General features: G+C 55.2%; 2 protein-coding genes and 5 non-coding genes across 9 annotated transcripts in view; 5 read left to right on the plus strand and 2 right to left on the minus strand.

Annotated features, from left to right (window-relative positions):
* KIF2C (kinesin family member 2C) overlaps window positions 1-4249 on the minus strand; it is a 35939-nt gene extending 31690 nt beyond the window's left edge. For 2 of the 3 annotated variants that reach the window (XM_090046661.1, XM_090046659.1), the window contains exons 1-2: window positions 4063-4248; window positions 3884-3978 (exon numbers count right to left, since the gene is read on the minus strand). In XM_090046661.1, the coding sequence (XP_089902787.1) occupies window positions 3884-3978; window positions 4063-4126 (159 nt within the window). In that variant the 5' untranslated portion in view covers window positions 4127-4248. Of the gene's footprint in view, window positions 1-3883; window positions 3979-4062 lie in introns of all 3 variants that reach the window. The other variant, XM_090046660.1, reaches the window with a different exon arrangement.
* Window positions 4250-6787: 2538 nt separating this feature from the next.
* Window positions 6788-6903, minus strand: LOC149863346 (U5 spliceosomal RNA). The gene has a single exon (XR_016442837.1). It is a non-coding gene; the product is annotated as a U5 spliceosomal RNA (small nuclear RNA).
* A 5119-nt stretch (window positions 6904-12022) lies between these two features.
* On the plus strand, window positions 12023-18959 carry RPS8 (ribosomal protein S8). The gene is made up of 6 exons (XM_090048532.1): window positions 12023-12135; window positions 14029-14135; window positions 14412-14511; window positions 16412-16587; window positions 18021-18150; window positions 18796-18959. Exons 1-6 carry the CDS (start codon window positions 12132-12134, stop codon window positions 18903-18905), a joined length of 627 nt encoding a protein of 208 aa, XP_089904658.1. The 5' UTR covers window positions 12023-12131; the 3' UTR covers window positions 18906-18959.
* LOC149863348 (small nucleolar RNA SNORD55/SNORD39) lies at window positions 13861-13945 on the plus strand. The gene has a single exon (XR_016442803.1). It is a non-coding gene; the product is annotated as a small nucleolar RNA SNORD55/SNORD39 (small nucleolar RNA).
* LOC149863349 (small nucleolar RNA SNORD46) lies at window positions 14227-14332 on the plus strand. Its single transcript, XR_016442807.1, has one exon. It is a non-coding gene; the product is annotated as a small nucleolar RNA SNORD46 (small nucleolar RNA).
* LOC149863350 (small nucleolar RNA SNORD38) lies at window positions 16828-16900 on the plus strand. Its single transcript, XR_016442805.1, has one exon. It is a non-coding gene; the product is annotated as a small nucleolar RNA SNORD38 (small nucleolar RNA).
* On the plus strand, window positions 18531-18597 carry LOC149863351 (small nucleolar RNA SNORD38). Its single transcript, XR_016442806.1, has one exon. It is a non-coding gene; the product is annotated as a small nucleolar RNA SNORD38 (small nucleolar RNA).
* Window positions 18960-18971: the final 12 nt, after the last annotated feature.

Consider the following 18971-nt stretch of genomic DNA (forward strand, 5'->3'; position numbering starts at 1 on the left):
CTGTAACCTGTCTAGGTCTGATTGCAGCCTATTGCTCCCTTCTAGCATGCCCACATCCCCCCACATCTTAGTGTCATCCGCAAATTTGAACAGGTGCTTTTTACCCCCTCGTCCAAGTCGCTGATGAAGATGTTGAACAGTGCAGGCCTGAGGACCAAGCCCTGGGGGACCCCACTGCCCACGTCCCTCCAGGTCAAATAAGACTCATCCACCAGAAGAGGGCCAATGTGGTCCCTATCTTCAAAAAGGGAAAAAAAGAGGACCCGGGAAATTACAGGCCAGTTAGTCTGACCTCAATCCCGGGTAAGCTCTTTGAAAAAATTATCCTGGCACACATCCAGGAGGGCCTTGCGGGGGAATGCATGCTCAGGGGCAACCAACATGGGTTTATCAGTGGCAGGTCTTGTCAGACCAACCTGGTGGCCTTTTACGATCAGGTCACCAAATCATTAGACGCAGGGGTTGCTGTGGATGTAGTCTTTTTGGACTTCCGGAAGGCTTTCGACACTGTCTCTCACCCTGTCCTCATCAAAAAGCTGGGAGACTGTGGTGTCGATGCCCACACGGTCAAATGGGTCGCCAACTGGTTGGAGGGCCGCACCCAGAGGGTGGTAGTGGATGGGTCCTTCTCAACCTGGAAGGACATGGGCAGTGGGGTTCCGCAGGGCTCGGTCCTCGGGCCTGCACTGTTCAACATCTTCATCAGTGACTTGGATGAGGGGGTAGAAAGCACCCTGTTCAAGTTTGCTGATGACACTAAGATGTGGGGGGATGTGGGTGCACTAGAAGGGTGCAATAGGCTACAAGCTGACCTTGACAGGTTGCAACGGTGGGCGGATGAGAATAGGATGGGGTTTAACACTGATAAGTGCAAGGTGTTGCACATGGGGAGGAAGAACCGGCACCACACTTACAGGCTGGGGAACTCCCCTCTTGCCAGCACGGAGACGGAAAAGGATCTTGGAGTCGTCATTGACTCCACGATGAACATGGGCCGGCAGTGTGGGGAGGCAGTCAAGAAGGCCAATCGTACCCTGTCATGCATCCACAGATGCATCTCGAGCAGGTCCAGGGAGGTGATCCTCCCCCTCTATGCGGCACTGGTCAGGCCGCAGCTGGAGTACTGCGTCCAGTTCTGGGCGCCACACTTCAAGAGGGACGTGGACAATATGGAAAGAGTTCAGAGGAGGGCCACTCGTATGATCAGGGGGCAGCAGGGCAGGCCTTATGAGGATAGGCTACGGGACCTGAACCTGTTTAGCCTCCACAAGAGAAGGCTAAGGGGGGACCTTGTGGCCTGCTACAAACTGGTCAGGGGGGATCAGCAGGTATTGGGGGAGTCCCTGTTCCCCCGTGCGCTGCCAGGAGTGACCAGGAATAACGGTCACAAACTGGCGGAAGGTAAGTTTAGATTAGATATTAGGAGGCGCTACTTCACAGTCAGGGTGGCTAGGGCCTGGAACCAGCTTCCAGGGGAAGTGGTGCAGGCTCCTAGCCTGGGGATTTTTAAAAGGAAGTTAGATGAGCACCTTGCCGGGGTCATCTGACCCCGGTGCTCTTTCCTGCTAAGGCAGGGGGTCGGACTAGATGATCTACCTAGGTCCCTTCCGACTCTAGCTACTATGAAACTATGAAACCACTACTCCCTGGGTGTGGCCCTCCAGCCACTTGGCGACCCATCTGACTGTGTAGGCATCAACACCAGTCCCCCAGTTTCTTAATGAGAACGGGTGAGAGACAATGTTGAAGGCCTTCTGAAAGTCCAGAAAGACTATGTCCACTGCCACCCCTGCGTCTCATGATTTGGTGACCTGGTCGTAGAAGCCCACCAGGTTGGCCTGACAGGACCTGCCCCTAATGAACCCACGTTGGTTGCCCCAAGGATAATCTCCCCACACTGGCCCCTCACGGACATGTGCCAGGATAACTCTCTCAAAGAGCTTACCCAGGATCAAAGAAAGGTAAGGGTTGGCAGGGACCTCAACGATTATTGAGTCCAACCCCCTGCCTGGGCAGGAAAGAGTGCTGGGATCAGATGACCCCAGCCAGATGCCTATCCAGCTTTCTCTTAAAGACCCCCAAGGTACAGGAGAGCACCACCTCCCTTGGAAGCCCATTCCAAATTTTGGCCACCCTCACCATGAAGAAGTTTTTCCTGATGTCTAGCCTAAATCTGCTCTCTGTCAGTCTGCAACCATTGTTCCTTGCTACCCCAAGAGGCACCCTGGTGAACAGAGCATCTCCAATCCCTTGCTGCATCCCCCTAATGAATTTGTAGGCAGCCACAAGATCTGCTCTCAGACTTCTCTTTCAGAGGCTGAAGAGGTCCAGGTCCCCCAGTCTCTCTTCATAGGACTTGTCCTGTAAGCTCTGACCATACAAGTGGCCTCCTCTAGACCCTCTCGAGTCTATCAACATCCTTCTTGAAGTGTGGCACCCAAAACTGGATGCAGTACTCCAACTGTGGTCGGAGCAACGCTCCATAGAGGGGAAGTATCACCTCCTTGGATCTATTTGTCATGCATCTCCTGATGCATGGTAAAGGGCAGTTAGCTTTGCTGAGGAACATATTAGAACCAAAGACAATGAGGGCTGGAAGGTTGCTTGGGAGGTCACATCTAGTCCAACCCCCTGCTCCAAGCAGGACCAGCCCCAGCTACATCATCCCAGCCAAGGCTTTGTCCAGCTGGGTCTTCAAAATCTCCAAGGATGGAGATGCTACAACCTCTCTAGGTAACCTGTTCCAGTGCTTCACTACCCTCCTTGTGAATTTTTTTTTCCTAATATCCAACCTCAACTTCACTTGTTGCAACTTGAGCCCATTGCTCCTTCTATCTTCTGCCCCACTGAGAACAGTCCAGCTCCATCCTCTTTGCAGCCCCCCAGCAGGGAGGTGAAGGCTGCTATTCAATCCCCCTCGGTCTTCTCTTCTCCAGACTAAAGAAAGACAGTTACCTCAGTCTTTCCTCACCAGTCCTGTCCTGCAGCCCCCAAGCTATTTTCATTGCCCTCCACTAGAGTCTCTCCAATTTGTCCACACCCTTTCTGTAGTGGGGGCCCAGAACTGGACACAGGACTCCAGATGTGGCCTACCCAGTGCCATATAAAGGCAAATGATCCCTTCCCTTGATCTGCTGGCAGCGCTTCTACTAATGCAGCCCAGGACGCCGGTAGCCTTGTTGGCACCAAGGGCACACTGCTGGCTCCTGTTATAGCATTACCATAAGGCATTTCGCAGCCTCCTTTTCCTCCAAAATGAAGACCACGCTAACAAAAACAAATGGCCCAAAATGAGTACATAGAAATAAGTAAGCTTGCAAGAGTGAATTAAAACTCATCGTAACCGAAATAATGTTTAAGAGCAACTCCAGAGCAGCATCTCCCAGCCAAACAGTGCAGATGGCGTGGTGCATCACATACAAACACAATATGGTTGCCTCCTAGGGCAAGGAAATGAGAAGTGTTACAAAAAAGACCAAAAAAAAAGCTGGGGGGCTACACCCATTATTCAGTTTATGATCAAAGCAAACCAAGTGTTACGTTATTGGCATGTGCATTCACTTGCTGCATCATACAATGTATAAAAACACACCTAACTGGGCAAAAAGTACTCAAAAGACGTTTCCATAGTTCTGTAGTGATTAGTCGCATCAAGACCAGTAAAATTAGAGGGTTGTTAACACCCGCGGAACAGAGAGTTGGACAACGATGAACCCTGAAGTCAGCAACTCGTTACTGTAACACCGTTACTGTCAGGAGTGAGTCTGAAAATTGGGGCCGATCCAGAGCCAAAGGGGGCGGAAAGACACCGGCGTTACTGCCGCAGCAAAGGGCACGGGGAGACGCGCAGCACCGGGCGCAGTGCCAGACTCAACAGACCCACCTCCTTTCCTTTCATGGCGCCGCCTTCGGCCCACTCCACCGACACCGACAGCGTCTCCAGGGCCACTGCCTTGATCCTGGCATTGTGCACCACCCCTGACGGGATAGGGGGCACGGTGAGGCGGGCCCCGAAACACCGCCCCCCCACATCCCCCATATCCCCCAGCCCCCTCCCGGTACCGTTGCTGCGCTGGATCTTGATGAGCAGCCCCGGCCGCAGACGGCTCCAGACCCGCGGGTCCATGGCGAGCAATGGGGAGCAGGGAGGCACGTGGAGTCGCCTCAGCGGCCCCAGGGAGACGGCCCGCGCAACCGCCGCCGGTTTAAACCGCGCGCCACCCACCGCGGGGCCTGCTGGGAGCCCGGCACTACAGCGACCAGGATGCCTCGCGGCGGCACCGCCGGAAATGGGGCTCCCAGCTACCCCGCGCCTCTCCCGCCCGGAAATACAGCTCCCAGCATGCCCCGCGCCACCGGAACTACAGCGAGCTCTCTCCTACTCAGAACTACAGCTCCCGGCATGCCCCGCGCCACCGGAAATGAGGCTTCCGGCTGCCCAGCGCCTCCCCATGCGGAACTACATCTCCCGACATGCCGCGCGGCAACCCCTCCTCATTCCCCCCACAGAGTTCTACGCCACCCGGCTCCAGAACCACCGCTCCCGGCATCCCTTGCGGATCGAAGACTATACCTCCCACAATGCCCCGCCGGAACTACCGTGTAGGGAATTGGAACTACATCACCCGGCATGCCCCGCGGCAGCCATCGCCAAGTGGAACCCAGCACCCCCCCAACTCCCGTTCCCAGTACGGTTCCCCGCCCGAACTACCACTCCCAGCAGGCCGTGCGCCCTTCAGCTGGCCGCTCTCAAGGCCTGCGGGAGCGGGGCGTCATGGGAGTTGTAGTCCCCCGAGGTGGAGGTGGAGCTGCAGCGGCAGCGGGAGCTCGCATGTGCAACAGAGACCAAAGGGTTTTGTCTTTTGTTGCTTTTTGTTTTAAAACGGAAATGTGTATCGTCCCGAGTCCCCTCGTCCAAAGCCGTGAGTCCATCAAGAACCCGTGCATGGCCCAGGCTCAGCCACGTCACCAGGAGCAGTCCACATCCAAACTCGACCTGGGGCTGCCCGCAGCCCTGACCCAGCACAAGACACAGCGCCCTACTCTACCGCAGGGTCTGCAAAAAAATATTTCTCTGTATATCGCCTTCGATACACAGAACCGGACCTCTAACAACCTGTCCTGTGACTGCTGCGGTTCACTTCTACACCTTAACGACAAAGTACACTTCTGCAGTGACGTTATCCTTGGTGCCATTGCGTCATCCTTGGTAGCATTACATCATTCTTGGTACTGTTCTGTCATTCTTGGTACCGTTACATCATCCTTAGTACAGAAACAAAAGTACACTTTTACAGTTACATCATTCTTCGTATCCACACAGTTACCAGGTTCAGTGCAGACCTGCTCATCTCCATGTTAGGAATCATCTCCAAGGGCATCTAACCTCTACCTGTTAGTTCTTATTGTAAACAGCAAACTGGTCCAGGATCAGCAACTGGCTGATCAACCACAAGCAAACCCCAAGATCCCAGCCGCCAGCCCTCCCCAGTTTCCATTTCACACACACACACACCAGCTATTTGCTGTCCCGGAGCAAGGGGCTTTCATCTGGCGAAATCAAGGCAATAAAAATCAAGGCATTTGGAAGGGTGGAACTGGTGCAGCTCAGCGTTGTGTTGTGCTGTTCAGTCAGGAGGCAGCTCAGGCTCCACTAAGCTGTGAGAAGAAGGCACAGGAGATGTAGAAACGGGGGCCAGCACTCAGCTCCAGCCTAAGGTCACTCCCTGCACTGAGGCCTGATGGGAGGATAACGCCGGTCCCCCCCTCACCCCCCACTGACAGATCCCCCGCAATGCACCATCTCTGCTCCCAGCAGCGTCCCCGCTGCAGCCCCTTCCCCCAGACCCGCTGCCTCACTCTGCCCCTCTCCCCCAGGAGCTGGATGAAGAGTAAAGAGGCCAGCGGCTGGTCTGCAGCAAGACAGGCCGTCAGTGAAGACGTAAGCTGAGGAGTCAGTGGGTGAGAGAGAGGCTGTGAGGAGGGGAGAGGGAATGAAAGTAGCTGGCAAACAGTGGAGAGGTGCCTGGGGAGTCAGGTCTCAGGCAAGTTATAATGTGCTATAAATCCAATGTCTGTATTTAGTCCACCAGGGTGAGTCTTGTGCCAGTTTTTGAGGCCCTGCTGCAGTGGGGCTGTTCTTCAGCGTGCAAAAGGACAGACTAGTTAGTGCTGGAAGTGATGTTTGCTTCTTGTTTCCGCCCTGAGTTTTTCCTACCTGATTTTCTGCTTTTTTCTATGCTATATTAAGAGGTTTTTGCTGCTGACTGGAAGGAAAAGAGAATCAAAGTTTCTGTCATGCATCGGGGATCAAACTTGGAGCTGCGCCACTCTACGAACCCCTGCAGTCCGCGTGTCAGAAATGGCATCTTTCATTGGTCTAATAAGAAATATGTCTCTAGCACACTGGGCACTTTGCCATGCGTGCTATTTTTCAATGCAGGGCACATGTGTGCAATGGGTGTGCACAGGTGTAGAGCAGGTTTCCTCTGAGCCTGGAGCGCCCTCCCCTGTCCACACTGGGGGCGGCGGGACAAGCAAACCCCGCTGACGTTTACGGGGCTTGCAGCGGCGGGCCGGGGAGGCGCAGCTCCGCCCGGTTTCACCCGGGTCCTGATCCAGATGCCCTGACGCCAGGCCAGGCGGCTGCACAGGGCTCGGGGCCGCCCGCGGCTAGCCCGAGGCACCCCGCCGCGGGGTAAATCTGCACCGCAGACGCGCCGCGGCACGGTGCCTTCCCCGCTCCCGACTCGCTCCGGCTTAGCTCTGTCTTTGCACACGCAAGGGTAGCCCCGCCGAAGCGGGGCCTCAAAAAATTGGGTCGAAACTCATAACTGTTCCTCTCCACGGAAATCTTTAGTAAAAGGCGAAAGATTTATGCGATCTGAAGAGAAACCAGAGTATGCCCCAAAGCCCGGCGAGCAGCAGGCGGGTCGGGCCCAATCCCTGCCGCGGTCACAGCGACCCCCGTCCCGCCCGGCCCCCGCCGCGCTGCTCGGCCCCGAGCCCGGCCCCGCACAGCGCCCGCCGCCAGGCCCCCGGGGACCACCAAAAGAGCGAACATCCCCCCAGTCGTCCTTTTATTTTTAGCCGCGTTGTACCCTGGGTATGTAAATGAGGCGCCCAAGGCTCCGCCCCCGAAGTGCCCCATGCCCCGCCCAAAAAGGTTTCCACCCTTTCAGCGGCCCAAAAAGCTGCTGCGCTGCCCCGGAGCGCGCAGCGGCCCCGGCCCCCGCGAGCGATGCCCCGACACTCCCGTAACAAGCCTCGCGCCTCAAAACACAGGAACAACGATTTTTCTGCGAATAACGCTGAGATCGTCTTAACGTGCCATTTCATCCTGTTATTCCTGCCTCTGTTCCGCTGACAAAACCGACATGAAGACCAACGCCAATCAGTTCAACAAATAACAAAAGCAAGGAGCCTGCGGCTTGCTGAGGATGGAGCCCAACCGGTCACCGGCTCCGGGAGCCTCAGCCCGGCGGGTGGCGGGGCAAGCTCTCAGTTCTTGTGTCGGTGCCAACTAGCCCTCCTCGGGCATCCAGCCTTTGGGTGGACGGCAGGGCACTTGCTCCAGAGCTGCCAGCCCGTCCCCTCCTGCAAGAGCTGGGCACAAAGCAGCTACTTTGCTTCCCTGCTCCCGAGGCCTCTCTGCGTGCACACCGGCTCGCCCCACGCCAGGGTGGGGACACATGAGAATCCTCCTCAGCAAAGGCCACGGCCTGGGGTGACTAGCAGCTGCAGTCCCAGGGCTAGATTTAGCTGACAACCTCTGGCTAGCCCTCCGGGTGATCCCACCAACCCTGTGCATCCTGCTTGCTTGGTCTAAAAGGGCACAAACCCCACCCGGGCGCCCTGTGTTTTCCTTTTCCTTCCCTTTGTCTCTTGCATGGCTGCAGCCAGCTCTTTCTGCTCTCTTCCCTCCTTTCCTTCTCCTGCTGAGAGCTAAGCAAGCTTCAATTGTGGGTGGATTGGTCGTCCAGTTCTCGACCTCCTTTACCGAGGCTGCAGATTTTGATTTCTCCTTCTCCATCAAGGCAGCAGACCTAACACTTCCTTTCTCTACAATCCCTTGTAACTTTTGGATCTCCTTATGTAAGGCTTGGCTCACCTGCAACAGACCCTGAATGAGTGCCACCTTTTTCTCTTTCTTAGACAGTTTTGGTTTAACTGCCGTGGCTAACAACTCCCAAGGCTTGCAAAAGCTTAATCATGCAACAGGGCCAGCAAATGTCAACGCTTGCCAAGAGTCCTTCTACCAATGTTCAGCTCCTTCACAAAATGCTGCAGGCATCTGCTGTGTGGGAGCAGTGACAGAATCAGGCGTAATGCCTGCTTTTATCGACCTGCCCAGAACTGATCTGATCAAGAATTAGCTCTCTCTAGCACCCTAGTGCGGATAACTGAGGGGGAAATCGGGGTCCTACATTGCTACCCTTGTCCCCCGGCCCCTAGAGATGACTCGGCTGTAGTTCCCAACTCGATACCGCCACTCCGTGCCTGCCTCGTCCATTGTTGCGCCCAGGATTCATTTCGCCAAAGCCCCCCAAGGACCGACACGGCCCCTCATCCGGTTTGGTATCCAGTGAACTTTTAATAGTAATCCCCACGATTACTGTATTACGGGTTTCCTCCACCCGGCTCCTTAGGCATTACAATGGTGATCTTAGGTGGTACCGGCCTCAGATCCTCTGCGGGGTCACCCTGTCCCACACTTGGCCAGAAGTCCAAGGTTGCTCCTGTCTCCCCGGCAGGGCAACACAAAACGCAGCCGGTCTTTTGTCTGTCCATCACTTCCGTAATTCCTCTCATCCCAAATTGTCCAGTCCCTTAGCTCTGTGCCAAGCATTCCTTATCCGATGCACCATTCCCCTGGCACTGTGCCAGCCACCTTTTTAATAGGGAAAACTGTTGTGCCTTGCTCACCCGGTGCCCGATCACAGCGCTCGCAGGTCCCAGCGCCACAGCAGGCGTCTGTTCAATTTTGTTGCTTAGCTCTGGGAAGGCCTGGACTATGGCTAAAAGCCTGAGCATGACTCACTTTGCCCACTACATCGGGCACTGCTGCTGTGCTTGCGCTTGCCCCTCTGCTCCGCAGCTTGGTGACACCCGCAACCCCCACGACAACAAAGAATGGAGTTGTACTTGTCCGGTGGCAAGCTCCACAGCCCATGTGGCCTGCAGCTCCCACTGCTGATCAGCTTGTTTCCAGCATGAACCCCTGAGACACAGCTGAGACTTCAAAGTGCGCCTTCCTAGTCATGCAGTGGGAGAGCCCAGAGCCGTTTCCCTCAAGAAAGGTAGCAAAAGCCCAAACTCGAACAGGAAGTCCACAGGCTGCCTGCTCCGCCCTGCATGCGATTCCCTTTGACTGTGCAGAACAGCCGGGCTGGCAGGTCCACAGCAGGTCACATTTAGATGAACTCCAGGCAGGGCCAAGCCCGTCTACACCATCCTAGGCAAAGGTTTGTCTCTAATCCATACTTTAACGTTTTGGAATTTAACCCTCGCACCCAAGCATCTGCCACATGGCTGAAACATCAAACACGCGCTGCAACCTGTCCCAGATAAAGCAGGGCCAAGGGTGCTGCCAATGTCCTAACACGGCAAGGCCAGAACATAAGAACTAGCGTTTACCAGGTCAGAACACCGGTCCATCTTGCCCCGTCTCCTGCATGACAGTAACAGAGAGCAGAGCCTGGAGGGGAGAGTCACCGGGTCTGCCACTCTTTTTTTTTTTTCTGGATTTAATTTTGGATTGTGGATTTTAAACTTCATTGCAGAACAACAAGAAAGATGTTTTTGCCTTCCTGCCTGCCATCTGACACCTCCAGGGAAGGAATTCTACCTAATCTACACATCAAAGAGCAACTCAACACAGCTCACAAAGACACTCTCATGGACCCAGAGAGACAGCCTTCCATCTTTAGCTGCCTGTGCGCAAAAATGAAGTTTACTTCTTACTTATGGGGACTTTTTACCATCTGGTACCATCAATACTTTTGCCACAGCCTGGCGAAGGGACTTAGATCCCGAAATCTTGTAGAAAAGGATATTTTTCTTGCAACTTCCCAGTTGGTCTAATAAAAGGTATCATTTTGGAACCAAGAGTTCTAGTTTTTTGTACGGGTCTGCCCGGGGTTTTCCCGTGTTCCTCTTCCCCCTGCAGCCTCCAGCATTGAAAGTCCAGGGAATTCTGACTCTCTCCCCTGCTACTGATGCCCCTTTCCTCCAAGAACATGTCCAGTCCCTTTGTGAATCTGGGCATATTTTCAGCTTTCACCACATCTGGTGGCAACGAGCTCCACGCTTTAATCACCCACTGCATGAAAAAGAACTTCCTGCTGTTAATTTTAAACCTCCTACCTACTTGTTTTATGTTGTGACCCCTAGTTCTTGCATTGTGAGAGAGTAAATAATACATCCCTATCTACTTTCTCTTGGTATTTTTTTTAGCCAGTGTTAACACCTCCCCCCTCAAGTGTCTCTTTTGTAAACTGAACAGGCCTCTCCTCATAGGCAAGCCCCTTCATACCACTGATCATCACCCCGATGCCCTTCTCTGATCCTTCGCTATTGCTTCCTTCTCCTTTTGGAGGTGCGGGGACCAGGACTGGGCGCAGGATTCAAGGTGTGGACACACCATGGATTTATAAAGGGGCTCTCGCTGCTGTTTGGGTAACTCAGAAGCAGGGCATTCCTTGTAAGCTCCATTCGCAAAATGAAAAGAGCTTTTAGCCTTATTTGTCACAGTGACAAGTCCTAACTGAACCTAACTTGGGATCACATGGAGTCTGACTATGGTAGTGTAACAGTGAGGTAGCCGTGATGGCCCAGATGAGAGGTAGGGATTTCTTCCAGGGATATCCTTTAAGGGACCAACTATGTACCTGGCAGGGGAAATACCGTGATCACTAAGGCAGTTTTCCTAGGGACAGGGGATAACCACTTTTCTGTCACAGGGTAGTACCTGGGTGGAGGTAATGTATAGTTAACCTCCCGCTTTCATTTCCAGTGGGAAAATCGTGGCTTTATGCCCACTTTATGGAACTGGAAGACTTCTCCCTAGCTTGCTCCTGCAGCCGTACGGCTGAGGACAAGCGAAACCTGGGGGGATCTGAACCCCAAACCTCTGGGCTTGGGCCTGCACATAGGATGCCTGCCGAAGGATTTGGAAACATCTGAAGCCCCAACTGGCGGTGCCGGTAGTACGGCCACGTATGGTTCTTGAATGACTCATGCGTCATGGATTTGGAATTGATTCGTCTGATTTGGTTTGGAACACGAAAAACGTTCTGTAAAAAAACATGTAGTTGAGATAAAGTTAGAACAACTTTTGAATGCAGGACAGTCAGTTAGACCTCATGGAGTCTGACTCTACCGCTGCCGGTTCTGACACTAAAGCCAACCCTGAGGAGGAGAAAGGCAGGAGGACAAACAGCTCACGCTCTGCAGATTTTGCCCACAGCTCTTGGTAGGAATTACTGGTATGTGCAAGGTGTCACTGGGCTGTGCCCAGGCTCCTGCTGGGACCAAACCAGAGGACTTAAGAGGGTCTTGCCCTTCCACTCTAGGTCGGAGCAATGCCAGATTTGGGGCCTTGAAATAATTTCCCCCATCAGATTGGTCCTCCTTTGCTCTGCAGCGCCCAGGACACCCTTTGCAGCAGCAGGCACTGGCGGCTGCGGCCCGCCTATATCCCGGGGGCACGGGTGATGCCTGAGGCTGTCCCATGGTTCGGAGGTCTGGGCAGTTTGGAAAAGAATGATTTTTTTTTAAATTAATAAACAGATACACTTAAAAACACGAGATCCGTCACAACAACCAAAAACATTTCTTCCCTCTATGTACAAGTACCGCAACTCTCTTAATCGTAGCGACAGGGCTTGGACTGGACGTGACCCAGCAGCAGGGCCCGGGCCCACGTGCAAGCGCCCACGTGCTTCCCTTGCGCGCCACAGGGCCCAGTCGCCCTGAGATGACGTCCCCCCCGCGCAGCCATGTGACGCACCTTCCTCCAAGTCCGAGTCGCCGCGTGATGACGGCCACGAAAGGCGCCTCTCGCGAGACTTCCGCCCCACAAACCGCCCCGTGAGCCCTTGCGGCCTCCTCTTTGCTGCGGGCGCCGCAGGATGGGTGAGTGGGGCTGCGCTCCGCCATCCGCCGTCATCTACCCGCGGGGCCGAGGCTTGGGGCGCTGGGTCGGGCGGGGCGGCAAAGGAGTGGTGGGGGGGACCCGGGGGCGCCGCCATTGCGTGGGGCCGCGCTGGATGGGGGCGGGATGGAGCGCGGGCCGCCCTGCCCCTCCCCCGCCTAGGGAGGCCCGTGACCCCTGACCTTTCCCTCTGTGCAGGGCACCCTGCACCCCCACCCCCTCACCCCGTTTCACAGTTTCTAGGGTCGGAGGGGACCTGAGCGGATCGTCGAGTCCGACCCCCCGCCCTGGCAGGAAAGAGTACTGGGGTCAAACAACCCCAGTGAGGTGTTCATCCAGCCTCCTCTTAAACACCCCCAGGGTAGGAGCCTGCACCACTTCTCTTGGAAGCTGGTTCCAGATCCTAGCTGCCCTGACCGTGAAGTCGCCTCCTGATATCTAGCCTGAATCTCCCCTCTGCCAGCTTGTGACCGTTATTCCTGGTCACTCCTGGCAGTGCTCGGGGGACAGGGACTCCCCCAATGCCTGCTGATCCCCCCTGACTAGTTTGTAACAGGCCACCAGATCCCCCTCAGCCTTCTCTTGTGGAGGCTGAACAGGTTCATGTCCTGTCGCCTCTCCTCGTGGGGCCTGCCCTGCTGTCCCCTGACCATGCGAATGGCCTCCTCTGGACCCTCCATGCTGCCCACATCCCTCCTGAAGTGCGTTGCCCAGAACTGGATGCAGTCATCCAGCTGCGGCCTGACCAGTGCCTCATAGAGGGGGAGGATCACCTCCCTGGACCTGCTTGAGATGCATCTGTGGATGCACGACAAGGTGCGGTTGCCCTTCCTGAGCGCATCCCCACACTGTCGGCCCATGTTCACCTTGGCATCAGTGATGACCACCAGATCCCTTTCCACCTCCATGCTGACACTGATGAGAAGGGAGTTCCCCAACCTGTAGGTACGGTGCTAGTTCTTCCTCCCCAGGTGCAGCACCTTGCACTTGTCGGTGTTGAGTCCCATCCTGTTCTCGTCTGCCTACCCCTGTAACCTGTCTAGGTCTGATTGCAGCCTGTTCCTCCTGTCTAGCATGCCCACATCCCCCCACATCTTAGTGTCATCAGCAGATTTGAACAGGTGCTTTTTACCCCCTTGTCCAAGTCGCTGATGAGGATGTTGAGCAGTGCAGGCCCGAGGACCGAGCCCTGGGGTCCCCACTGCCCACGTCCCTCCGGGTCGAACATGCCCCGTCCAACACCGCTCTCTGGATGCGGCCCTCCAGCCAGTTGGTGACCCATTTGACTGTGGGTGTCAACACCACAGCCCCCCAGTTTCTTAATGAGAATGGGGTGAGACCCCATTCTCCTCTTCCCTGGACTGTGGACTCCCAGTCCTCCTCCAAACGGGGGTGGGCAGGGTGCATGGCCCCTGACCTTTTACACCCCTGTGCAGGGCACACTGTACCCCCCCCACCATGCTGTGTGGGCCTTGACCCCTGGTCCTTGGCCCATCCCCAGGCTGGTGGGAATGTGGACCCCTGACCTTTCCCCTTTGTGTGCAGGGGGCCATGCACCCCCTGTTCCCTCCCCAGGTTGGTGGAGGGACCTTGGATCCCTGACCTTCCCCTCTCTGTGTAGGGGACCCTGAGCCCCCTGGGCTTGGGGGGGGGGGCAGGGAGCCCCTGCCCTGCAGCAAGTATGGTGCCAAGGTCCCACCTGGCTCCAAGCCTCCATGATGAAGCTTCTTTCAGTGCTGCATGAGTCTGAGTGCGCCATGCGGAGACCAACCTTGGAGAGCTGAGAGCTTGGAGCTTTTTCCCCACTCCCAGCCCCCTGACCTGCCCCCCACCTCACCACTGATGCCCCCCCACCCCTTGCTCCTTCCCCACAGGTATCTCCAGGGACAACTGGCACAAGCGCCGCAAGACCGGTGGGAAGAGGAAGCCCTACCACAAGAAGAGGAAGTATGAGCTGGGGCGACCGCCAGCCAACACCAAGGTGGGCCTCATGCTGCAGGCGTCCATCTCCCCGCCCCTGGCGTCTCTTATGCCCGCGGGGCACCTGCATCCTTCCAGAGAGGGGTAGAGGCAAGTGGAGTGATGAGAGCTTGGCCTTAGGCTGGCGCTTGGGACCGTTCTGGTCCCTCACGCAGCACCAGCCGATGCTAGGGGTTGTCATAGTTACACTGACCACGCTGCCGGGCTCCTGGAGCTGGGCGCCTGGGTCCCGTCCCGTCCCGCCTCTCAGAAGCAAGCACCGTTTCTCTCTCCACAGATTGGCCCACGCCGAATTCACACCGTGAGGGTTCGCGGTGGGAACAAGAAGTACCGTGCTCTGCGGCTGGATGTTGGCAACTTCTCCTGGGGATCCGAATGTGAGTGCGAGCCGGCCGAGGGGCATCTAGTGCAGTTTCGAAGCAGCTGGGCTTTTCCTTGCTGTGTTGGGCTCTGAGCATGGCACAGAGTAGAGGGTCTGCCAGGGGGGCTCTGTGGTACGTGAAGAATGATGAGAGCTTTGACCTTAAGTGGGCTTTGGAGGAGGCGCTGATGCCTCCAGGAAGCTTGCGATGACTGGAGTGTCATAGTTACACTGAGCACGTTGCACACGGAAGCCCGGGGAGGGGGGGCAGAGAGGAGCCTGTTAGCACGGAGGGCTTCCCTTCAGACCAGATCACTTGGCTGTGTCGAATCCATTTATAGGAACATCAGCAGGGCCAGACTGGGTAAGACCAGTGGCTAGTCGGCCCAGTTTCTTTCTACAGACAGTGGCAGAAATAGGTGATTTAGAGAGGCAGAGAGCATTGAACTGGGTATCTCTAGAGCAGTCTATCATCTGTTCAAGATCTTCCACATCATCCAGTGTCATTGGTTTAGAGGTGCTGGAGGATGCATCTCAAACTCCTTAACCCCCCCACCCCGGAAGTATTTGCAGGCCTGAAAGCAGGGCAGAGCAGCTCAGAAGAGAGCAGGAAGCAGGGAAGGAATCTTGGTGAAAAGTGTGATGGGATCTGAAGAACGGTGGGGTAGGCAGGGAGGGGTGTGTGAAGGGGGTGGGCTGGCAGAGCTCATTCACGGTCTTATAGTTAAGGGCTGGAAGGGACCTTGCAGATCACCAATTTGTCTGCGGACATCAGTGTTGGGCTCCGACTGTCCTTCTATGGGTCTGGGGATCCTTGGGGCTGGCTAAGGCCTCTGGTGCTCCTGTGAGATGAGAGAGAGAGAGAGCTAAGCGCAGGCTGGCAGTAAGTGAAAGAAGGCTGGTTGGTGTCTCCAGGGGTGTCTGTGCAGTGACACCCACCACCCCTTCCTGTCTTTCCCACTGAGCACAGCACTAAGGGAAGGGGCTGCGGGATGGGTGAGACATGCAGAGGGGAAGAGGTGTGCAAATGGCCTCCCTCACTGCTGCCCGTGAGGCATAAATGGGGCTTAGTTCCCAGGCCTGGCCAGTTGCTCTTCTGCCAGCTCAAGTTGCTGAGGCTGGTGGAGGTTTTGCCCCACTGCTGAGCAACTTCTACTTTCTAGAAGCTCGTGGAGGATGGGAAGTCAGACCTGTCCCCATCCCATGGCTACCTAGGCCTGGGTTATTTGTGCAGGAAGAACAGTTGTAGCTGCTTAGCTAGCCCTGTTTTCTGTAGGGGGATTGAGTTGTTTCTGGCAGGAAGCAATTGCAAGACTGGGCTCCCCCTTTCTAAACCTGCCCTTGCCTTTCTTTGTTGAACTGTAGAAAAGCAGGTCCTTAGGGAGGTCACGTTTAGTCTAGCCCCCAGCTCAAGGATCAGCCCAGTTTAAACCTGCCCCGGACAAGGGTTTGAAAAGACTTCCACATCAGAATGGCCATACATGAGATTGGATGATAGAGGCTGCTACTTGAGACCCTTCTGGGATTTAGCTTGCTCTTTTTATAAAGCACAAACTCTTTTGAGTTCATAGAACCACAGAAAAAGAGGGTTGGAAGGGAGCTCAGGAGGTCACATCTGGTCCAACCCCTGTTCCAAGCAGGACCAGCCCCAACTACATCATCCCAGACAAGGCTTTGTCTACCCAGGCCTTAAAAACTTCCAAGGATGGGAGGTTCCACCACCTCTCTGGGTAACCTGGTCCAGTGCTTCATTACCCTCCTCGTTAGAAATCACCCCAGGGTGACCAAGTATAAACTGCCGAGCTGCAGGGCCCATGGAGGTTCAGCATTGGGGGTAGTAGGCAGCCTGCTGGGTGCTAATGGGGCTTTGCTGTCCTTATTTGCTCTGGATTCTAATGAGCTCCCTCCTTTGAAAGGCTGCACCCGCAAGACCAGAATCATCGACGTGGTCTACAACGCCTCCAACAATGAGCTGGTCCGGACCAAGACCCTGGTGAAGAACTGCATCGTTCTCATTGACAGCACCCCGTACCGGCAGTGGTATGAAGCTCACTACGCCTTGCCCCTGGGCCGCAAGAAGGGTGCCAAGCTGGTATGTATTGGGCTGGGGAGCTCGTGCCAGGGGCTGACTGACTTGGGCCCCTTGTTGGGAGCTAGCACAGGGTTCCTGCCTTGCCAGCTGCTAGTGAAAAACCTTTAGTCAGAAGTGCCCTTGGTTGGTTGTCCTCGGGAGTTTGAGAGGGGCCTGCCAAAGCCATGCTCTTCCATGAAGTGTAGTACTCGTCCCTGATGGGCTGGGCTTTGTGAGGGGCCTGCCCCTGTGCTGTCGGGTCTTCTGATGATGATAACTTTGTCCAGTTCTGCTGCTGAAGGGACAGCGATGACAACTTACAAAGCTGAAGAAGACCTGGCAGACAGTGGGGCAGGTCCTCGCACCGGGGAGCAGCAGGTGCCACAAGCACATTCCCTTGGGTGGTTGCTTCAGTTTTAGGCACTTGGTTCTGGTCCTTTGAAGGTATTTGTGTGCTCAGCTTGCCTGGGGTTCACTGGTTGCTTGATGTTGAGATACCTTTGAGAATCTAAGCCCTGGGTCCTACATGCAGGGTTTGTCTCTGGGAAGAGAGTTTGGACTGTTGATTGCCAGATGGATCCAGAGTACATGGGGAACTATGGGTCTACTTGTTTATAGGGCAGGAGGTAACTCAGTTTCCATTAGGGCATATCCTCGGGGACCTGTTGAGTAACTGGAACAGCTAGAAGAAGGGGGTGGCTTGAGGATGTCTTTCACTGGACCAGCTGTCTAGTTTGGAGAGCTGTCAGGCAAGCTTTCTGGGACGTGGTGCTTTTCGTACCCAGAAGCTTGTCTGATGTCTCTCTCACCTCTGCAGTTGGCCCAATAAAAGATAGCCAAAAAGCCACTTTTTCTTACCTGTTAACTGCCTTGTCAGAGCAACAATGCTTTAGCAGAGCCCTGTGGCTGGTTGGTTGCATGCATCTAGTATGTGACAAGGCAGGAGTGGATGGAAACGGGCCTTTCCACACTGTTGCTTGTATGGCTGTGAACACCTCTGTAGCGTATTCTCCCAGGTTTGCCAGCTGGCACTAGCAGTGCACCACAAGTTACTGATGAAATGTTGTATCTTTGCACTTTCTAGCATGAGTGTATCTGACAGTTGCATGCTGAATGCGTACTGCTGCCTGTGAAGTAGAGACTTGGGCTCTTAGAGAAGTGGGGCTGGAAGGTATCTGCAGAGGTCATATGCCCTGCCTGGGATGGGATCAGCTCTATCCAAACCATCCCAGACAAATCTGCTAGCTAGGATCCCTCTGGGTCAGCAGGAGGTCACAGCCCAGGCATTAGACCAGGGATTCTTAACCAGGGTGCTGTGGCACCCATGGGTACCGCCAGATCCTTTGAAAAGCTGCTGTGAGATGACAAGGGAGGTGTGAGCAGAGGAGCACAGGAAGGAGGACAGCTGGGGCTTAGTGTAGCCCATCCTCAGTCCTTTGGTGGCCTTGTTGCAGACGCCCGAGGAGGAGGAGATCCTGAACAAGAAGCGCTCCAAGAAGATCCAGAAGAAATATGATGAACGGAAAAAGAATGCCAAGATCAGCACCCTCCTCGAGGAGCAGTTTCAACAGGGCAAGCTGCTCGGTGAGTGCCCAGGGGAAAGAAGGGAGTCAAAGTTTAGATTTTTTCCTTATTGCTTGTTCGTGAGTTTTGTCTGGCTCAGCTGGAGTGAGGGACTTGGGTAGTTGTGGGGATGGGGGACAGGGCTGCATCTGTGCAGTCCATGTTTAGTGGGTGTTGCCAACGCTTGCCAGGCCTGGGCTCTAACCTGTCAGAGGGCCCTGGAGGGAGGGGAGAGACCTCCCATGGAGACCTGATCATGCCAGCCTGGGCTGAGTCCTTACAGGCCAGTCGGAGCTTAGCAAGCAGCAGACAGACCTCTGGGTTTTGCCAGGGCTGCAGGAATGAACCGGAGTCTCTTCCACTCACCAGCTGCCTCTGCTTGGGGGCTTGGTGCTGAGGTCTTCCAGTGACGAGAGCTTTATCCAGTTCTGCTGCTGAGCTCGAGCGATGACAATGATAATCTGAGGACGACCTCAGCAGGGAATCTCCCTATGCCGCGTTCCCATCAGAGCACCTATTGGCAGGGGAGTAGATTCACACGTGATCCTAGAGTGCTGCCTGTTGAAGCCTTCAGTGCCCGTTGCTGCTCTGTGCGTCAGGTGGCCCGCACCCGGGCAAGGGGTGGATGTATGCTTCCCCCGCCTATTGCCTGCCTTCTCGTTGCAGCCTGCATCGCCTCCAGACCGGGACAGTGTGGCCGGGCGGATGGCTATATTCTGGAAGGCAAGGAGCTGGAGTTCTACCTGAGGAAGATCAAGGCCAGGAAAGGCAAATAGATGTCAAATACTGACTGGAGAGATGGAATAAAAGCACCCCGAGTCCTCTTGTAAGCGGCCCTGTGC

The sequence above is a fragment of the Crocodylus siamensis genome, chromosome 5, assembly GCF_052110815.1.
Source record: "Crocodylus siamensis isolate JL-2025a chromosome 5, ASM5211081v1, whole genome shotgun sequence".
Classification (NCBI taxonomy): Eukaryota; Metazoa; Chordata; order Crocodylia; family Crocodylidae; genus Crocodylus; species Crocodylus siamensis.

Excerpts from the sequence above, each read along its gene's own strand:
- RPS8 (XM_090048532.1), top strand. Across the intron at positions 14,136-14,411 it reads GACCGCCAGCCAACACCAAG|ATTGGCCCACGCCGAATTCA; the intron begins GTGGGCCTCATG and ends CTCTCTCCACAG. Across the intron at positions 14,512-16,411 it reads CTTCTCCTGGGGATCCGAAT|GCTGCACCCGCAAGACCAGA; the intron begins GTGAGTGCGAGC and ends CTCCTTTGAAAG.